General features: G+C 40.6%; 1 protein-coding gene across 1 annotated transcript in view; it reads left to right on the top strand.

The window, feature by feature from the left end:
• Window positions 1-22922, top strand: part of dnah6 (dynein, axonemal, heavy chain 6) — a 433707-nt gene that overhangs the window by 305039 nt on the left and 105746 nt on the right. The window contains exons 58-59 of the mRNA XM_039758084.1: window positions 11645-11712; window positions 13529-13709. Of these exons, the coding sequence (XP_039614018.1) occupies window positions 11645-11712; window positions 13529-13709 (249 nt within the window). The remainder of the gene's footprint in view (window positions 1-11644; window positions 11713-13528; window positions 13710-22922) is intronic.

Below are 22922 nucleotides of genomic sequence, written 5' to 3' on the forward strand. Positions count from 1 at the left end.
GTGCTAACTCGCCTTTTTGACGCTGTCTTGATGTTTCTTTACCAAGTATTCTGTCCACTTTTTTTTTTTTCCTCTCTCAATCTGTCCTGCCTGGACTCTCCTATTTAAACTCTCGGCGGGCACAGATGTTCAATTATGCGCCCCAGAGTGCTAACGAGACAATCGGCCAGACTTCGCACATCTGCACGTGAACGCATAATCCACTGACCACCTCTGAGCTGCTCCGCCACACTGCGATGCACTTTCATGCCACCCCCTGCCAACTTCTGTCACATCTGCTTTATTCTAAAACTAGGCGCTGCCAAGGACCTCGCCTCATGACAGTTTAGTTTAAAAGATTTACTTTAGAAGAGTATATCCTTATCAAACAGCTCTGCATTTTACTGTATTACAATGGTATTCACTTCCAGTACCACTCTAATTCTTACGTGGGGTGGCTCATTGTTTAGCACCAAGAAACTGAATTTGAACCACGGCATTGGCAACTTTCTTTTTGGTGTTTTTTTCCTATGGAGGCTCTGATTTTTCTGTGATTTCCTCAAAACATGAAGACTGCCCAAGAAAGAGTGAGCTTGTGGGTGCATTGCAGTGCACTAGCATCCTGCCTAGGGAATCCGCATTCCCGGGAATTAAACTACTGGAATTCCCGGGTGAACGGGAACGGCCAAGCTTGCATATATAGCGTGTCAAAGTGTAAAAATCGATCAAGAAATAACAGAGTTATAGTTGAAAATAATTAAGTGGCATGGTTTTTTGGCCCATGGTGTAGTGTGTTGCTCATTAATTCATTCAACAACAGACCAGCAGCAGTCAGTCTCCCGGCTCCCACTAAGACTGAGCACAGTGGACTGGGAGGAGTCTGCACTCTGCAGCTCACGAATGCCGGGATGAGGCAGAGTTCATTGATGTCTGTGCTGTTGGCAGCTTTGAACAGCAACTTGAAATTGCAACGCGTCAGTCTGTTGCATCCGCATTATCTGTGCCAAGAAACTGGACGCTTCAGTAAAAGCTGAAATGGCGGTGTTTCAGAGCAACGACAAGCGCGGGCATAAGTGTATCAGTATCTGATGACTGTGCCGCCTACTTCAGTGGAGTCAGTGCGTGCTTTCTCAGCGGCTGGCGTACAAAGCTGGTGTACGAAGGTACACTCTCACCTGGACGACTGCACGCTGGACACGTGCTTTCTACGCTCTTATTACCGCAACTAACTAGATACATGTACTTATATGAGAGCATGAACTGCTTGTAGTTAAGGTTAGTCTTTTATTGGTATCAAAATATTGCAGTAGTTATTAAAAATAAGTGTCGGTCGTTCTAAAACTGTTCACATGTGAGATGCCTGTGCACTGTGTCATCCCCTGGAGCCCGGTATTCCCGAATTCCCGGGAATGGATTCCCTAATTATGACCAGGCTGTGACCATACAATTGAATTAAGTGGGTTTTCAAAAACAATGGATGGATATTTGCTGATGGCCTGATGTTGTGTATCACCAGAAAGGAGAACGTGGAGAGAAAGCTGGAAGACTGGAGAAGGGCTTTGGAAGATAGAGGGTTGAAGATAAATAGGAAGTAGAAGACGGAATATCGGAGGTTTAATGAGGATCAGGATTCAGAAGTTAGCTGGCATGGAGAGCGACTGAAAAGAGTGGGGAAATTTGAAATATCTAGGATCAGTGGTAGCCCAAGATGGAAAATTAGATGGAGAGATAACTCACATAGTGCAGTGTGGATGAAACAATTGGATGAAGATATCAGGAGTATTGTATGATCAAAGAATTAAGGCAAAGGTTAATGGTCAGGTTTTTAAGATAGTGGTAAGACCAGCAATGATGTAGGTAGCTGAGACTTGGGCAGTAAAGGGAGCACAGGTGGATGTGGCAGAAATGAGAATGTGGAGATGGATGTGTGGAGTTATATAAAAGGACAGAATAAAAAATGAGACAATCAGGAGGACAACAACAGTGGGAGAGACATCTACAAAAGTACAGGAAAGTTGTGGTATGGACATGGATGAGGAGCGACAATGAATATATGGTAATGGAAGTGGAGGGGAAGAGAAAGCAAAGGTGGATGCATAAATAATAAAAGAAGATTTGAAGGAAAAAGGGTCTGAGTGGGATGAAGGTGCAGGGTCAAACTGTATGGAGAAGGTTGATCAAGCACATCAACTCACTACTGGTGAAATTAAGAAGATTGGAACCACCAGGACTCTTCGTAGAGTTTGCTCTCTGGCCAAACTAGCTTTGGCCAGGGAGGGAAGAAGAAGAAGAAGAAGACAGCCATTGTGGTCTCCTGCTGCTGTAGCCCACCTGCTTCATAGTTCGACATGTTCAGAGATGCTTTTCTGCACACCTCAGTTGTAATGAGTGCTTATTTGACTTTGCCTTTCTGTCAGCTCAAACCAGTCTGGCTATTCTCCTCTGACCTCTGGCATCAATAAGGCATCTCCACCAATTACAGAACTGCCACTCACTGATATTTTCCCTTTTTTCAGACCTTTCTCTCTAAACCCTAGAGGTGGTTGTGTGTGAAAATCCCAGTAGATCAGCAGCTTGTGACATACTCAGACCAGCCTGTCTGGCACAACCAGCCATGCCACATTCAAAGTCACTTCAGTCCCCTTTCTTCTCCATTCTGATGCTCAGTTTGAACTTCAGCAGGTCATCTTCTCAGTGTCTACATTGAGCTGCTGCCATGTGATTGGCTGATTAGATATTTGTGCTAACAATCAGTTGAACAGGCGTACCTAATAAAGTGACCGGTGAGTGTATAACTACTGGAAGAGTATCGTCACCCTTATTTACAACATCGTAGTGTACGTCTCTAAAGATCAATCCAGTGATAAGATCAGACGAGCAGGAAGAAAACTAAAACAAAACAAACTCCAGTTAAACTGAAGGAAAAAGAAAATCTGCTGGGATTCCAAGACCAAAAGACCACTCAACACCTACTGGGCATTCTACTTAATGTAAGTGTGCTTAAATCAGTCCTCATTGTTTTCAGGCTTTGTCTGAGAGGATTTAAGGTGGGGGTCTCGTGGACAGCTGGGTCACTCGCCTTCATTCCAACATCACAGGTGGTTGCACAGGACTCTTGATCAGTTGGTGCTGGTGGTGCAAAGTCCCACCACAGAAGAACTGGAAAAGACAGCAGAGAAAAGTAGAGATTAGTAAAAGAATATAAAATTTATATGCCCATATAATGAAATCCACTGCAACCCTGAATATGAAACAAAAGTGTTTTGAGACAATGGATGTCTGAATGAGTGTGTCAGGGAGTTTGAGTGGGGGTCTTCCAAGGATTGTGTCCTGCTTTAGGATGAGATAAGTTGGGACCCCCTGAAACTTTTGATGGATTAAGCAGGTTTCTGGAGTGGACTGCTACGTGACTTCTCTTAATTAACTTTTACCAGTCAATAAACCTTTCTAACCTGTTTAGTGCTGAACAGAGTCGTGGGGGTCTGCTGGAGCCAATCTCCGCCACCATAGGGCACAAGGCAAGTCCATTGCAGAGTGAAAACACACACACACGAGGGTCAATTTAGCATCGCCAATCCACTTAACCTGCAGGACTTTGTTTCTAATATTATTTGTTTGGTGTGCTTCTCTTTTCTATAGAAAGTTTGTACATCAGTTATTTACATGCAAAGTTGTTATATTTTGTCATTTTATTGTTCTATACACATTTGCATGTTTTGATACATACACAATTTACATGCAAAATAGTTCTGTTGTGCCTCGCAGTTAGGAGATCCGGGTTCACTTCCCGGGTCCTCCCTGCGTGGAGTTTGCATGTTCTCCCCGTGTCTGCGTGGGTTTCCTCCGGGCGCTCCGGTTTCCTCCCACAATCCAAAGACATGCAGGTTAGGTGGGTTGGCGATTCTAAATTGGCCCTAGTGTGTGCTTGGTGTGTGGGTGTGTTTGTGTGTGTCCTGCGGTGGGTTGGCACCCTGCCCAGGATTGGTTCCTGCCTTGTGCCCTGTGTTGGCTGGGATTGGCTCCAGCAGACCCCCGTGACCCTGTATTCAGATTCAGCGGGTTAGAAAATGGATGGATGGATGGATAGTTCTGTTGGTATTATTATGTTATTCTATTGAAGCTGAGAGAGGACGTGCAATACCAAAGAGCTGGTGGTGGATTTTAGGAGGCCCAGGCCCCTCATGGACCCTGTGATCATCAGAGGTGACTGTGTGCAGAAGGTGCAGACCTTTAAATATCTGGGAGTGCAGCTGGATGACAAATTGGACTGGACTGCCAATACTGATGCTCTATGTAAGAAAGCTCAGAGCAGACTTTACTTTCTGAGAAGGTTGGCATCCTTCAACATCTGCAGTAAGATGCTGCAGATGTTCTACCAGACGGTTGTGGCGAGTGCCCTCTTCTACACGGTGGTGTGCTGGGGTGGCAGCATAAAGATGAAAGACGCCTCACGCCTGGACAAACTTGTTAAGAAGGCAGGCTCCATTGTAGGATTAAAGTTGGACAGTTTAACATCTGTGGCAGAGCGACGGGCATTAAGCAAACTCCTGTCAATCATGGAGAATCCACTGCATCCACTTAACAGTGTCATCTCCAGACAGAGGAGTAGCTTCAGTGACAGACTTTTGTCACCGTCCTGTTCCACTGACAGATTGAGGAGATCGTTCCTACCCTACACTATGCGACTCTTCAATTCCACCCAGGGGAGTAAATGCGAACATTAATTTTATTTTAATTCTTTTAATTTTTATTACTATTTAATTTAATATTGTTTCTTTGTATCAGTATACTGCTGCTGGATTATGTGAATTTCCCCTTGGGATTAATAAAGTATCTATCTATCTATCTATCTATCTATCTATCTATCTATCTATCTATCTATCTATCTATCTATCTATCTATCTATCTATCTATCTATATAGTGCCTTCATATCTATCTATCTATCTATCTATCTATCTATCTATCTATCTATCTATCTATCTATCTATATAGTGCCTTTCATATCTATCTATCTATCTATCTATCTATCTATCTATCTATCTATCTATCTATCTATCAATATCGTTATTTTTTTCAATTGTCTCCTCGAGATAACAGACTAATTTTATCGAGATTTGGAGAAACTGAAAATTTGTTTTCTCGAAATAACGCAATAATTTTATTGAGATGTCGAGAAACAGAAAATTTGTTTTCTTGAGATAACGGAATAATTTTATCCCAATCTCGAGGAAATGAAATTTAACCTACTGTATGTTCGTTTATACAGCTGAAGCCTTGCTAGCCATCTTCTTAAATGACGGACACTAACGTTATTATTTTCTAAACTAAGTCATAAACAAATTTTAGTTCTGCGTCAGCCCTTGATGGAACAAAAATGTGACGCGCTGATCAATACAGTTCTGCTCTTCTGCCATTTCAAACAGGATGTGGCTTTGTAGCTAAACATGAAATGTTAGATACAGTTATTTCATAATTTCGAAAAAACAAGATCTTTTGTTTTATTGAGGTCGCGATAAAATTATTCTGTTATCTCGCGGAAACAATTTAAAAAAATAACGATATTGCACGTTCCTCTCTCAGCTTCCGTATTATTCTATATATATATGTATTTATTTTTAATGAAATAAGTGATTAGCCTGTGTTAGCAGAATATTGTGCATGTGTCTGTGTATGGTGGAGCACCCCTAGAGGAAGCCCAAACAGACACAGGGAGAACATGCAAACACCACACAGGGCTGTTCATACTGCAAATTTAAAGAAAAGAAAAAAACTAAATTTTTTTTTATGTTTAGCCAGTATTTAAATTTGCAATCTTTTCACAATTCAGTAAAATTCAATAAAGTCAGAACACAGAAAGGCCCCTGATGTACGCTGAGATGTCTACCCAGTGATGACTAAAAGCACTTTCTGCTACAATATATAATATTAAAAGGATCTCCAGTGGTATTTCTTTTAAAATCATTTATCATGGGACCCAGCACCCTGGTACATAAATCATTTCCAGTAAAACTATTTTCAGTTGCTAAAATAATGGCCCAGCACAAAAAGGTTAATTATAGAGATTTGGAAATATTAAGTAAATTGCACATCAAAGTCCACATCTATTATGAAGGTTAATGCTTTCCTTTTCAAAATGCATTCCGCTTTTATATTAAAAAGCAGCTGTTGCCATTAATAACTGTCCACATTTTATAGATTTGTTGTTATAAAGTCATTTGGTATGCATTTGCTGTATTATAATAAGCATGTGTTAAAACTCCAGTCATTTTTAGCAAAATTCAAAAGGCATCCACTGCTTTAGACTTTCCTTTTCTAAAAAATAAAATAATAGTGGATTAGTGTTATCCTTTCATTCTTTTCCTTTTGGTTCACATTCTAGATGTTGACCTATTAATATAGGAGAGCTGAACTGAGGTAGGGTGAAAGGGATTAACTGTTCTGCATGAAACATACAATTAATATTGTCTTTTAATTCCCTAAAACTGGCAAAAAAGAGTATTACCTTTGTGAAATAGCATTGCCTGCATTCAATTTATAAAAACTTCAGGCTGAATAATGTTATAATAGAAAATGAGAAAATGTTTTCAAGCTGGAGAAATTAGACCGAAAAAGTCTACATGCACAGTGAAATGTGCAGAAAATGTTAGGAGCAGGGTTAGGAGTAGGGTTAGTCATCATGAGCTGATTGAAATTTTAACTTTGTGTTGCGCTTACAGTGTGTAAAAAAACGTAAATGCACTCCGTTTAACATATCATCTTCATTTAAACAGTAGCTTTAGCTAAAGATGTTGTAATATAGCGATCATCATGCCATATTTACATCTTGCGGTCCTTTGTATAATTTAAATAAACACGAATGCAAATTTTGTTTTTGGACAAAGTAAGTCCACCACCTCAAAATAGCTAATGTTAAAAGGAGGTGCATCAGATCATTAGAACAGATCCCTACAAGTCTGGGAAGGGAATTACAAAGATCACCAAACAATTGGAATTACACCATTTCACAGACTGTCTGGAAGATCATCTACAAATGGTGAAGATTTCAAAAAAACTGCCAACTTGCCCAGGCTAGCCCACCCAACAAGCTCAGCCTGAGAGTAGAATTCAAGATGATGAAAGGAGTCTCTGATTTCATCACGGGACCTCTGGGTAGCTCTTGCTACTGTTGGTGTCAAAGTGCAAAAGTCTACCATTAGAAAGAGGCTACTCAATTTAGATCTACGTGGGAGTTGTGCCAGGAGGAAACCTAGATAAAGACCAGGCCTTCTGAAGCAAAGATAGATAGATAGATAGATAGATAGATAGATAGATAGATAGATAGATAGATAGATAGATAGATATGAAAGGCACTATATAATAGATAGATAGATAGATAGATAGATAGATATGAAAGGCACTATATAATAGATAGATAGATAGATAGATAGATAGATAGATTGGAAAGGCACTATATGATAGATAGCAAAATACCCGCGCTTCGCAGCAGAGAAGTAGTGTGTTAAAGAAGCAATGAAAAAGAAAAGGAAACATTTTGAAAATAACGTAACATGATTGTCAATGTAATTGTTTTGTCACTGTTGTGAGTGATGAGTGTTGCTGTCATATATATATATATAAATATAAATATATATATATTTACACACACACACACACATAAACATATATATATACATATCTATACATATACACATAAATATACACACACACATAAATACATACACACATACATACATACACACACATATATACACACAAATACATATATATATATACATACATACACACACACATATATAAACATATATATACATATACATACATATCTACATATATACACACACAGCTATTTCAGATCAGTGCAATACGCTGCTTGTTAAAACGGATAACTCCGCTCTTACGCAAGTCTGCGTGGATATTATGAACTATCGATTTGTTCAAGTTCTATTTAAATTTTAAATAGAAGGAATTTTTATTTAGTCGACAGAAATATCTTTGGTAGGAATGGTAAAACAGACAGGAATATTATTCCTGAATAAATCAACTCAAACCTTAAACAACTTATAATATTTTGCTCTCCATAAAAATATATCCTGTCTAAATTATACAAGTTAGAAATAAAGTAAACATTAAAAGAACAAACATTCAAATTTCTTTACTCTTATGTAATTTTATATAAAAAATAAACTTAGATTTTAAATATCCCAAAAGATTTTGCTCTCCATAAAAATATATCCTGTCAAAATTATACAAATTCAAATATGAACATGCTGCATAACAAAACCTGGAAATATAAATAAAATGTGTTCCTTTCAGCAATAACAAATCAAATCATTCAGTTGTCTTTGCTCATATGTCATTTTAGAGCTGGACGCCTGGCATCTTTTTGGCACAAGTTCGTTTCTGTTTGGTGTGAGGTTCTGTGTTGTGGAGATTCTCAGGATGGATTGCAGGTGCTCATCAGTGAGGCGACTCCTGTGTGCTGTTTTGTTAGTCTTTATCACTGAGAAGAGCTTCTCACACAGATATGTGCTACCAAACATGCACAAGGTTCGAGCCGCATGTAGACGGACTTTTTGTTCTTCAAAGTCACCAAAGCGCCGTGCAAACTCAGTGCGCTCAGTTTATCAGCAAAGTGCGATTTGGGAACACCGTAGTGACGACTTGGTTTAACATTACTTGGCAACAGGGAAAGTGGGGCAAGTGGTTGTGTCTCCCATAAAAGCAGCTTCAATTGAAATCACTTTGTGATTGTGCACGGTAAAACGTCCGCTGAAGTGTCAGATTCTTATTTAATTCTTCTGCTTTCTGTATCTTCTGCATTGCATTCAGGTCTTTCAGGTTACCCTGATGTTTTGTCTCATAGTGCCGTCTTAGATTAAATTCTGTAATTACAGCCACATTAGCTCCACAAATGAGACACACGGGTTCAGTAAACATATACTCAGCCTCCCATCGGTTTTAAAGGCTCTATTTTCAGAATCAACTTTTCTCTTCAGCATCGTGTGAGCTAGCTTCGCAATAACTTGCAGCATCATAAGGTAGACTTGATTAACGCGTAAGTGTTGGCAAGGCAGCTGAAGCGCTGCATTATGGGATCTGTAGTTTATTGTGTTACCAGCGCTTCATATACCCGGCTTTAATAACAATAATACAGTATATAAAATGATCTCGGGCCGGATATAATTACATGCCGGGCGGATGTGGCCCGCGCCCTTGAGTTTGACACATATGGACTAAATAGAACTTGAAAAGATATATTTTTCAAATGTGATCGCGCAATTCAGATAGAGTTGACGCAAGACTACAGCCTGCATGCCTCAATAAGTCATCCTCCCTCGCTCTTACTTTTTACCGCTCATCTAATGAATACACTGAGTATGGCTTTACCAAAACAATCATTGATGGCTAATAAAGTATCCATTATTCGAGTATGTAGATCGGGATATATATATATACATATATATATACCCGCGTCGCAGCGAGAAGTAGTGTGTTAAAAAGCTAGAAAAGAAAAGGGAACATTTTAAAAATAACGTAACATGACTGTCAATATACAGTATTTGTTTTGTGAGTGTTTGCTGTCATCAAGGATTTGATTATCATTATTTCTTTCAATCAGGTTCGTATTTGTAGGATGTGTTGTGTTCAAGTTACATTCCGTGTTTGTCAATCGCTGTAAAGATGACAGGTTTCATTCATCGATTCGCTTCTTACTGCATCAATAAACAGCTCGTCTTCTTCTTTATCTGAGACCTGACACACTGCATGCACGGTTTTTTACACTGTCTTCCTTTAGCGGACATTGACTTTTTCCACGTGTGCTTTGTTTCCACAGTAGCTGGATTTATGAATATGCTTATCAGACGCTTCATATTTTTGCTGCCTTTTCAATTGTGTAATTCGGTTTTGTTCAGCTCTTTGGAACTGTTGCTTTTATCTGTGCACTGCGCCAGTTCACGTGAGCCACTCGGTGTACATGCATCGTAGGTTCCCAGCTGTGCTGGTGCCATCTCGTGCTATGTCCGTGGCTGTATTTAATGTTACCTTAGTCCTGGCACTTAAAACTTTCTCTCGCAGTTTCGCTGAGTTTGTGTCAAACACCACCCTGACCATCTCATCTTCCTCTCCATAAGCACAGTCCTTCACCCGTGAATATTTACCCGTGGCAGTTTGCTATTGGATTGCCGCTGACGGACGGCCTTATATGGGCAGGCACTAAATTACAAACGCCAGCGGCAGCCTGTCTATGAACTTAATTTAAAGTGTAGGTTTACATCGTGCTTTGTTTCCGAAGTAGCAGAACTCATGAATATGGTTGTATATGTCACTCGCTCGCTTCTTATTGGTTCGCTGCCTTCTCAATTATATAATGCATGTTTTCTTCAGCGCTTTTTGAGGTCTTCCTGGTTTTCTATGTACTGCGTGATTACGTGGGAGGCGTGATGATGTCACACGAGACTCCGCCCCCACGCCGTTGAAGCTCATCTCCATTACAGTAAATGGAGAAAAACTGCTTCCAGTTATGACCATTACGCGTAGAATTTCGATATAAAACCTGCCCAACTTTTGTAAGGAAGCTGTAAGGAATGAACCTGCCAAATTTCAGCCTTCCACCCACACGGGAAGTTGGAGAATTAGTGATGAGTGAGTGAGTGAGTGAGTGAGTCAGTGAGTGAGTGAGTGAGTGAGTGAGTGAGTGAGGGCTTTGCCTTTTATTAGTATAGATAGATAGATAGACAGATAGATAGATAGATAGAACTTTATTAGCTTATAACACAAACCCTTTTGTTAAATAAATAAATAGACACACTTAGTCTGAACATACACTAGAATGACTATAAAGGAAGAACATTAAAAAGAAATAAAGCATCTGACTTGCCAGTGAGGTGCTACACATGTGTATTGCTGTTGGTATAAAGGACCGCCGGTTGCATTTCCAGACACACTTCTGCTGAATGAATCATTGACTGAAAGTCCTAAGTGTTGGTGTGTCACAGAGAGGATGTGCAGCATTGTTCATAATGGCACTCAGTTTTGTTTTCATTCTCTCCACCTCTATGACCTCCTGGGGGTACCGAGTGTGTCCCATAACTGAACCTGCCCTTTTAATTAGCTTGTTGATTCTATGGTCCTCTCTTGAAGTGATGTTAGCCGCCCTGCACACCACACTGGCCATCACAGAGATGTAGACGACGTAAAGGATGTCACTTCTCACATTAAAGGAACACAGTCATGTAAGGAGGTTAGAACAGATAAACTTTATTAATCCCAAGGGGATTCTAGTCATTCTAATGTGTGTGTGTATATACTGTATATATTTATTTATCTAAATATTAATTTAATTAACAGACTTCTGTAAAATGCCAAATTTACCCCGGGGCCAAATAAAGTTCTATCTATCTATCTATCTATCTATCTATCTATCTATCTATTATATAGTGCCTTTCCTATCTATCTATCTATCTATCTATCTATCTATCTATCTATCTATCTATCTATCTATCTATCTATCTATCTATCTATCTATCTGTCTGTCTGTCTAACATTATGAATAATACAGCAATGTATCACATTTTGTATTGTTATCTAGTAAATATATTTATTCTCATAAATTGAATTACTTTTCAGTAAACATTTTCTGCTTTCTTCTATTTCCTTTTGCAGGTCTGCATAAAGGTTACAATTATTAACTTCACGGTAACAAAATCAGGCCTGGAAGATCAACTTTTAAGGTAACTTTGATTTATTTTTGAAATCTTTTCAATAAAATGATGTCCAGACAACAGTGAGTGTGTTTGCATAATGCAAATTAGTGAATTCCAGTTTGTTTTGCATTTAGCAGATTTCCTACGGCGTTCACGTCTACATTTATTGTGATGTGCTCTAACATTTGGTGACCTGAACTCACCCCTGGCTAACTTGTCATTATTGATTCATTGACCTAAAGTAATGACTCGCAGATTATTTTCCCAAAACTTTACAGATAATCATGATGTGAATAACATATTATATTTATTTAGATTTTGTTATCCTTCTTTTCTTTAGTGCTTTAACTAAATTATCAATTGCATATGTGATTTTCTGTTCAGAATATTTCTTCATATTCTTTGATTTGTTCCTTTTAACACATTCCTTTTAGTCATAAAAATTAGTACATTTATTTTCAGAAATTACAAGCACTCATTTCTGTTTTATATCATCTCAAATTCAAAATAATGAACTAGCCACACTATCTGTCAAAGATGAGTAATCGAATCATCAATATATATATAATTCACTAAGGCAAGACACCCATGGAAAGCACGCCGGAAGGGTCGTGGATTCACTAAGCCGCCGACAAGTGAGACACCTATGACGCACTCAGGAAAGAGCCACGCCCACCAACTCCAAGACCATTGGATATGACGACAACTTGAAGAGCCACGCCCACCAACTCGGACGCGACGACACAGAAAAAACGGCGTCATTTAGATTTGTCTGTCGTAGAGGCCATTTGCACCTCTGAGCCACGTTGACTGTTTATAGAGGCATGTTTCTCGCGGAGGTGAGTCGCCATATACAGCGTGTAAAACGGTTTGCGAGGGGTATCCCATGGGATCCTTAAAACAATCCTTTACAACTGAGGTTAAAACACAATGAAGTAAGCAGTCTTTAAAAACTGAGTTTTCGGTTACGAAGCACGACCGCGTGCACCATGGCAAACTGTTTTACACGCTACATACAGCAATTCGCGCTACTACCGTGGTCGGGTGTCTTGGTGGATTATATATAGAAAAGCAGCCAAAACCGCACAGAGCAATGAAAAGTCTACGTGAGTCACAGGTGCATCTGGACTGTGTTAAAATGACAACGACTCAAGTGACGAGTTGGAGGTGGGCACATGAGCAGGCAGGGCGCGATGGCGTTCCGCCAGTTTTCAGTCACGGACGATTGTGTGTTGGTTTGTTCCGTGCATTGTTACAATGTTGCTTTTCTTGCTGATTTATTACATTACCGATTTTTCAAATGTTAATTTTCTCCCTGTGTTTAAAAATCATTAAAAAAGCAGCCTGATTATTCGGCGTATCGTACGCCGCGGGTTGGCTAGTTGAAAATATTTGCTATCTCTTGCCCTACGTGTATCAGAGTCTTTCCCGGTATCTGTATGTGTGTGAACCTCTCTTGCCCGCCACTTCCCCTCCTGAGTGTGCTTTCATAAAGCCCGTTTCTCAGACTGTATGACTGTCTTTGGACTGTGGGAGGAAACCCACGCAGACACGGGGAGAACATGCAAACTCCACGCAGGGAGGACCCGGAAAGTGAACCCACTGCTCCTAACTGTGAGGCAGCAGTGCTACCCACCTCGCCACCGTGCCACATGGGGGCAAATCCAACCATCCAACCAACCAACCAACCAACCATTTTCTAACCCGCTGAATCTGAACACAGGGTCACGGGGGTCTGCTGGAGCCAATCCCAGCCAACACAGGGCACAAGGCAGGAAACAGGGGCAAATCCACCTAGTAAAAATAATACAAAAAAAAAATTATCTTTTGTTTCTCTTTCCAGTGACGTTGTCCGACTAGAGCGCCCTGATTTGGAAGAACAAAGAACCCAACTAATCGTCAGGATCAATTCAGACAAAAACCAACTGAAAGCGACTGAAGACCGAATACTGAAATTACTCTTTACTTCAGAAGGGTTTATTTTGGACAATGAAGAACTTATCAAAACTTTACAGGAATCCAAGGTAGCGACTTTTTAAGATATTCATGCTAAATGTATTTTGACAAGTAGACAACATTAGCTTCATGGCAAAAAAGCAAATTGACTGCGATGAGGTGGAAGGAGAAGAAAGGCGTTAGCCCCCCTAAGCACAATGCTGCAGCTGTCAATGTATGTGTTGGGGGACACGTGGAAGTCACTAAGCCTTGTGCTGTGGTAGCCCATAATAGCACTCCTGGTTGTCTACTGGTATACTTTATGTATTACACTACTGTTTTAGACTGCGGTGGGCTGGCGCCCTGCCCGGGGTTTGTTTCCTGCTTTGTGCCCTGTGTTGGCTGGGATTGGCTCCAGCAGACCCCCCGTGACCATGTAGTTAGGATATAGCGGGTTGGATAATGGATGGACTACTGTTTTAGAACACCTCAGTTGAATGACTGAAAAGGATGAAAAGGTAAGCAGAAACTGTCAGAGGTTTTAGGTTAGCAAAAACTGAAAAAATGGAAATTTCAGAATATTACAAATGGGCCTTCTTCAGGTTACAACCTCCAGATGTTCTGCAGCAATTCAAGTAAATGAAGCCTTGCAAGTTGAAGCAAACAATTTGCACAGGTGTCCCGACTTCTGTTGATTACTTAAAAACCCTTTGTGTGTCTTAAAGCTGAGTTGGAGCAGACTGTGCTACTACACCCTCTCAAGTCCTACTTGGACAATAGTCTTCTTATATAATACGCTACCGTGGCTGTCTATTTGTCTGTCCGGGATTTTAAATGCCAGTGTCAATTTATTTATATAAAAACTTTTGTGCCAAAGTGCTTTACAATAATAGAATAAAAGAAAACAAACAAATAACATAAATAGAAATAAAATATATGAACATTAATAAAATAAATATTAAATAGAAGTAATGTTATATAATCACAATGAGGAAACCATCAGTGTTACTGAAGGTCACGGAATACAAGTGAATAGAAATGAGTCTTTAGTCTCATTCTGAATTGTCGACGACTCCTTTATGTGACGAGGTCAAGAGTTCCACAGGCGAGGAGCAGCAGCTGCACAAGTCCTGTCTGTCCCCCTTAGTTTGACACTCAGTACGAGGGACAACAAGAGACAACTGACCAGAAGATCTAAGCACTCTAGATGGCTGGTGTAAAACACACAATACAGATAAATAGGCAGGAGTGAGCCCGTGTAAAGATTTAAAAACTAGCAACAAGATTTGAAAATCAATTCAAAAACTGACAGGCAGCCACTGTAAAGAAGCTAAAATTGGAGAAACAGAGTCAGACTTTCTTGCCCCAACCAGAAAGCGAGCGGCAGCATTCTGGACCAACTGTAACCTGCATATCACGGATTTGCTAATCCCAGAATACAGCGAGTTGCAGTAATCGAGGCGAGAAAAGATAAAAGCAGGAGTAGCTTTCTCAAGAACCCTAGAAAATAAAAAAACTCTCGATCTTACCTAAAAGACGAAGCTGGAAAAAGCAACTCTTGACTACAGAATTAACTTGTTTCTCAAAAGAGAGATTACTGACAAAAATAACACCAAGATTGCGGACTTGAGGTTTGTAAAAGACAAAGAATGAGCTGAGAAGTCCAAGACCAATTTGGGCTTTAGCTGATGGACCCACTATAAGCACCTCCATTTTATTTTGATTCAGATTAAGAAAATTATTAGCCATCCAGGATCTTAGTTCAGAAACACAGTTGTGGGGTTGATTTATTGCAGAGTTGCAGATGGGAATATAAACCTGAGTATCATCAGCACAGCAGTGAAAAAATCGACTGTTGCTCGCAAACCGTTCAAACTATCAACCTGAAATTTGGTACATACATACTACGTGACGTCTACTATCCGCTTTCAGGGTGATGATTGACCTCCAAGGTTATTCCTCTTTTTATTTTTATTTTATTTTATTGTTGAATCAACTTTCGGTAGTGGCCAGCAGGGTGGGCTCGCAGGCGCCGTTCTCATCCCTACCACCTTCATATCTTAAATCATTCTTGAGGCAAATTGAAGGCTTAAGTGCCAGCTTAAGTGACAAATTAAAGGAAACATACTAAGTAAATGCAACACAAACACTGACTTAATCAGTTTTAATGCAAAATGATGCCAACGAAAGAAGAGAAGAAGCGGGGCCGCTGGGGTGGAGAAAAGAAGAGCCGCTCAGGAAGCAGCAAGCACATCAACCTCTGAGCAAACGAATGATAAACGTACAGAGAAAGAGGATGAGAACTAGGAATATATAAGTCAAGTGGATTCACTGTGCAGTGCGCCGTTACTGGTACAGTCATAATGGCAAGAAAATGGCAATTAACAAATGAAATGAGACAGAGCATTAATACCCTTTGAAGAGTAGATTCACGCCTGGTGCCATGGATCGTGGACTATCTTACAGACAGACCTCAGTATGTGCGTCTCGGGAACTGCAGGTCTGACATTGTGGTCAGCAGCAGAGGAGCCACAGGGACTGGACTTTCTCTGGTCCTGTTCAGCCAACATACATCGGACTTCCAATACAAATCGGAGTCCTGCCACGTGCAAAAGTTCACTGACGACACTGCTATCGTGGGCTGCATCTGGAATCGGCAGGAGGAGAAGTATAGGAAACTAATCAAGGACTTAAATGGTGCGACTCAAACCACTTACACCTAAACACCAGCAAGACCAAGGAGCTGGTGGTGGATTTTAGGAGGCCCAGGCCCCTCATGGACCCTGTGATCATCAGAGGTGACTGTGTAGAGGGTTCAGACCTATAAATACCTGGGAGTGCAGCTGGATGACAAATTGGACTGGACTGCCAATACTGATGCTCTGTGTAAGAGAGGTCAGAGCCGACTATACTTCATTAGAAGGTTGGCAACCTTCAACATCTGCAATAAGATGCTGCAGATGTTCTACCAGACGGTTGTGGTGAGTGCCCTTTTCTACATGGTGGTGTGCTGGGGAGGCAGCATAAAGAAGAGGGGCGCCTCACACCTGGACAAACTGGTGAGGAAAGCAGGCTCTATTGTAGGCACGGACAGTTTGACATCCGTGGCAGAGCGATGGGCGCTGAGCAGACTCCTGTCAATCATGGAGAATCCACTGCATCCACTGAACAGGATCATCTCCAGACAGAGGAGCAGCTTCAGCGACAGACTGCTGTCACCATCCTGCTCCACTGACAGACTGAGGAGACCCCACACTATGTGACTCTTCAATTCCACCCGGGGGAGAAAACGTTAATATTATACAAAATTATTGTCTGCTTTTACATGTATTTTTATTACTCTTTAATTTAATATTGGTTTTTGTATCGGTATACTGCTGCTGGATAATGTGAATTTCCCCTTGGGATTATTAAAGTATCTATCTATCTATCTATCTATCTATCTATCTATCTATCTATCTATCTATCTATCTATCTATCTATCTATCTATCTATCTATCTATTATATAGTGCCTGTCTATCTATCTATCTGTCTATCTATCTATCTATCTATCTATCTATCTATCTATCTATCTATTTATTTAGAGAAACTGCAAAAAAGATCAAAGCGTCAGTAAGTCCAGTGGTGTCCTACACAATCCAAAGGCAATTAGAAACTGGAAGAAACTCTGATTGGAGGAGATCTGGCACAGCCAAAGTCACAAGCCAATCAGAAGACAGGTTTTTGAGGGTCACAGGCGCCTCACAGCACAACAGCTTCAAGCACAACTTAACAGAGCAGGTTAAGAAAAGCAAGTGGCAGTTTGTACTGTGAAGAGGAGACTTTCTTCCAGTCTGCTGCAGTCCACAGCCAGTATTTCTAGGGAGGAGTGGTGGCTCGGAGGCTAGGGATCTGCATTGGCAATCGGAAGGTTGCCGGTTCGAATCCCGTAAATGCCAAAAAGGGACTCTGCTCTGTTGGGCCCTTGAGCAAAGCCCTTAGCCAGCAATTGCTGGGCACTTTAAGTAATGAGAAGAGTGCTATATAAATGCCAAGAATTATTAGTATTATTTCAAGGCCTTAGTTTGTCCTTTAGAGAATGGCTTTCTTACGGCCACTCACCCTGTCAAACCTACAACACCTAAGACAACATGACACAATGCACTAGATATTAAACAAGAGGAACATAAATGGAACACTATTAAAAAAAAATACATGATTAAAAGAAACATGGATGGAAAAAAAGAACTCCTGATAAAAAACAAGGCACGGAAAAAAGGAAAATCTTCTTCTTTTTTCGGCTGCTCCTGTTAGGGGTTGCCACAGCGGATCATCTGTCTACAGGATGCCCTTCCTGACATAACCCTCCCCATTTATCCGGGCTTGGGACTGGCACAAATAAACACACTAGTTTGTGCATCCTCTGTGGCTGGGTTACGAAAAAAAAGAAAATAAAAATAAAAATAGATAAGGGAAGAAAGCCTGCCTGTAACGTGACATCCACACAGCATTAGATTAAACCTTCCCCTCTCCTTACTATGTCCACTTTAGGCTGTTTAAAGATTACTCCTTTTATTTTTCTCACTGTTTCTTATTGCCTGTTTTCATCTCAGCCTCGTCTGGCGACACCTGCGTTCAGAGGGAGGCCGCTAGCAATTCCGCATCCAGCTGTAACCCGCCGACCTTTCTGCTGTGTGAAATGTTTCTGCTTATTTTCCTCATTTCTAGCTGATGCTGCTGGCCCTGATATCGCCAGATGCATTCTGAACAAATCTTGTTGGTTTGATGAAAAAAATATAAAATAACACCTTGTTTTCCAAAAGACAAGTTAGAATAACTGTGCTTCATATCAATACTGAAGTATGAATTTAACGGTAGCGTATAGCCACATGTTCTACATTGATTCCATGTTATTGAATATTTAAAACCCAGTAATTAAGCAAATAGGGGCAGCATGGTGGTGCAGTGGGTAGCACTGCTGCCGCGCAGTTAGGAGCAGTGGGTTCGCTTCCCGGGTCCTCCCTGCGTGGAGTTTGCATGTTCTCCCTGTGTCTGCGTGGGTTTCCACCCAAAGACATGCAGATTAGGTGCATTGGCGATCCTAAATTGTCCCTAATGTGCGCTTGGTGTATGTGTGTCTGTGCCCTGCGGTGGGTTGGCACCCTGCACAGGGTTTGTTTCCTGCCTTGCACCCTGTGTTGGCTGGGATTGGCTCCAGCAGACCCGCATGACCCTGTAGTTAGGATATAGCAGGTTGGATAATGGATGGATGGATAATTAAGCAAATAGTTAAGAGCATGTATATATACTCAGCAAAAAAAGAAACGTCCTCTGACTTTCAACTGTTTTTACTTTCAGTAAATTAATGTGTAAATATTTGTATGAACACTAAAAGAGTCAACACCATAAGACATAAACTAAAAATGTTTCACAATGTGTCCCTGAATGAAGGGAGGCTCAAAATCAAAAGTACCAGTCAGTATGTGGTGTGGCCACCAGCTGCTTGAAGTACTGCAGTGCATCTCCTCCTCATGGACTGGACCAGATTTGTCAGTTCTTGCTGTGAGATGTTACCCCACTCTTCCACCAAGGCACCTGCAAGTTCCTGGACATTTCTGGGGGGAATGGCCCTAGCCATCGATCCAAATCGATCCCGCTCCAGGGTACAGGCCTCGGTGTAACGCTCATTCCTTCGACGATAAACACGAATCCGTCCATCACCCCTGGTGAGACAAGAGCACTTTTTGCCACTCCTGTCTGGTCCAGCGAAGGTGGGTTTGTACCCATAGGCGGCGTTGTTGCTGGTGATGTCTGGTAAGGACCTGCCTTACAACAGGCCTACAAGCCCTCAGTCCAGCCTCTCTCAGCCTATTGCGGACAGTCTGAGCACTGATGGAGGGATTGTGTGTTCCTGGTGTGACTCGGGCAGTTGTTGTGGCCATCCTGTTTCTGTCACGCAGGTGTGATATTCGGATGTACCGATCCTGTGCAGGTGTTGTTACACGTAGTCTTCCACTGCGAGGATGATCAGCTGTCCTTCCTGTCTCCCTGTAGCGCTGTCTTAGGCGTCTCACAGTGCGGACATGGCAATTTATTGCCGTGGCCACATCAGCAGTCCTCATGGCTCCCTGCAGCATGCCTAATGCACGTTCACGCAGATGAGCAGGGACCCTGGGCATCTTTCACAGTCGGTAGACAAGTCTCTTTAGTGTCCTGCGTTTTTAGAACTGTGACCTTAAATGCCTACTTTCTGTAAGCTGTTAAGGTCTTAACGACCATTCCACAGGTGCATGTTAATGAATTGATTATGGTTAATTGAACATGCATGGAAAACATTGTTTAAACCCTTTACAATGAAGATCTGTAAAGTTATTTGGATTTTTAAAACATTATTGTTGAAATACACAGTCCTGAAAAAGGGACGCTTCTTTTTTTGCTGAGTATATATTACATTATATGTTATATATAAATGTCTACGCGTGGAAGTATGTGTTTCTGTCTGTCCGGCACGGAAGTCTCCGGCTTAAAATTGAAATCTGAACAATATATTCAATCTCTTTTCGCTGTTCCATTATTTCACCGAGTAATAATTTCTTCTTGTTTGCACTAATGCGATCTTTACTATCATTTTTTTGAGACTTTCAAATTTTCATATTTCCATTATCTCTAACCTGCTCTGCACGTCTATCGCGCCAACGTTTTAGAATTCTTTACAACGTTCTACTTTGTCATCTACTCTTTGTCTTTTATTTCCAGCCCCGGGTGTGGTTAAATCTCTTGGCACAAAGTCTTGTCTCGCGGGACGTGAAAGTATCTCGCTGAAAAAGTCACGTCTCATCTCAGGCTAAAAAGTCTCATCTCGTTTTTTATTTAATAGAGATACATACATATACGAAGTATGTCTCTCTATTATAAAAAAAAAAAAATTCTGGAGAGAAACAGTAGGGCGACGATACGCGATCTTCACGTTAAGATCACAGAAGACACTTAAAAGACCCGCGAGACTAGAGAGATTGGCCACAGAGCGTTTTGCGGGGACCTTAAACATGAGACTTTGACCAAGAGATTGACTCAGGACCATCTCCTGATGACATAGAACATGAGATTCTTGCAAGACACGCCCTACTTACAAATAAATAAGAGCAAAGGCAGCCAGCAAACACACTGAGTCGTGATTTGGCTTTGAGCAGACACAGATTCCAGGGCTCTCAGCACATATAAAGCGTATAAGAACAACAATACGTTATAAATGAAACGTAGACGACTAAGCAAAGAAGAAAGCAGCGCGGAGAAAAGAGACTCAAAAGCGTTGGAGAGACAAAAAAGAAAAAGAATAATCGAGGTGCAAATTCAGAAAATAAGGAAAGTAATTATCAGCCCGGAACAAGTGGAATTGAAAAAAAAGCAGGTCTAATCCGGACGTTGGCGCTACACACATGCAGAGCAGGTTAGAGATTATGAAAGCAGTTGAATTCGAAAGGCTCGAAAAAAGAAATGTTAGCGCGATACACATGTGGAGGAAGTTAAAGAATATGAAAGTAGGAAAATTAGAAAGTATAAAAAAAAGAAAGTAAAGATCACAGGCGTGCAAACAAACAGAAATTATTACTCGAAATAGGGAAAATAATCACCACGGACCAGGTGTCATTAAAAAAAAGCAGGATAAAGCGAGGTCAGAAATAAAAGACAAAGAGTAGAAAACAAAGTAAAACGTCATAAAGAGGTTAAAAATCAAGGGGGCCAAACACATGCAGAGCAGGTTAGAGAAAATGAAAGCTGGAATTCAAAAGACTCGTAGAAACACATGCAGAGCAAGATACAGAATATGAAAGCAGAAACAAACGCCAGTGTCAAAACAAAGAAAGTAAAGATCGCATTAGTGCAAAGAAAGAGAAATTATTACTCAGAGAAATATCGAAAAGGCGAATAGAGATCGAATATACGGACATAGGTGATATGTCAGGAGTATGTAAATATTGTAAGGCTTTGAAGTTTAAGTCAAGAGAATTTCAAAAACGGAGTTTACCTCACATGCATTTATTGGTTACTTTGCAAAAAAATAATTAACTGCTGATGATGTCGATCGTTTTGTCAGTGCTGAAATTCCAAACAGAGAAACCTATGGTGAATTATGGTACAAAGTCATTAAACACGTCTCACTACACCTCATTAAAAAGATTCAGCACATTGGGACTCGAAAGAATCCAAGTATTGTTTTTACAGAAAATCTGAAATAAAAGTGAAACTAATGAAATAGCAACAATTCAAAGAATAAAAAAATCTTAAAATTGTGTATCCGGAAAAACAAAAATCGGGGTTGGTGAGCGAAGCGAGCAGGGGGCAAAGCCCCCTAGTCTATTAAATAACGAGACTGTGATTGAACCTAGTAAACAAAGCAGTCAGAACCGGTTATAACTGCATGCGTGGTGACCTTCAACATGACAAGCAGCAACACTCTATGACATTCAGTTGATTGTGAGTCGCCATTTAGTTTGGTTGTGTAGTGTGCCGAAAAAATGCCAAGTTTAAAAAGTCAATGCACTGGAAAACACCATCATCACCAAGAATGAAAAAAGCTTGTCAAAGCAAGTCAAAATTCAAAGCCACGCTCATTGTGCTTTTCGATATCAAGGGTGTAATTTTTGAAGAATGGGTTCCAGAAGGCACGACAGTTAACCAGCATTATTATAAGGAAGTTTTGATAAAGCTGAGAGAAAAAGTCAGAAAAAAAATGGCTGCAACTGTGGGAAAATTCTTCACCAGGACAATGCGCCTGCTTGCACAGCACTTTCCGTAATGCAGTTTTTGACCGACAAGCACATTACTACACTTGAACATCCTCCATATTCGCCCGATTCGGCACAGTGCGACTTTTATCTTTTCCCAAAAGTTAAATCAGTGCTTAAAGGGACATGTTTTGAGTCAGTTGATGCTGTAAAGAAGAAAATGGCGAATGTGTTAAAACAGCGGACAGAAATTGATTTTCTCCATGCCTTCGATCAGTAAAAAACAAGACTGCAGCAATGTATTAGTGCAAATGAGGAGTATATTGAAGGGGACAAGCATTACATTTGTAATACATATAAATAAAGGTGAGTTACTTAATCAGTCTCGTTATTTAATATTATATATTGTAAAAGATAGCCCGCCCACAGACAGACACGACACAAGATGTCCGCAACACACACGGTTTATTTACAATTTCTATTTACACAGTCCAGTTCCACAAACTCACACAACTACTCTGTCCTTTCCTTCACTACTCTTCAGCCGCCTCCACTCCTCTCTCACACGCTCCGTCTTCTCCCTCCCTCCCAACTCT

Source organism: Polypterus senegalus, chromosome 7, assembly GCF_016835505.1.
Source record: "Polypterus senegalus isolate Bchr_013 chromosome 7, ASM1683550v1, whole genome shotgun sequence".
Taxonomy (NCBI): Eukaryota; Metazoa; Chordata; class Cladistia; order Polypteriformes; family Polypteridae; genus Polypterus; species Polypterus senegalus.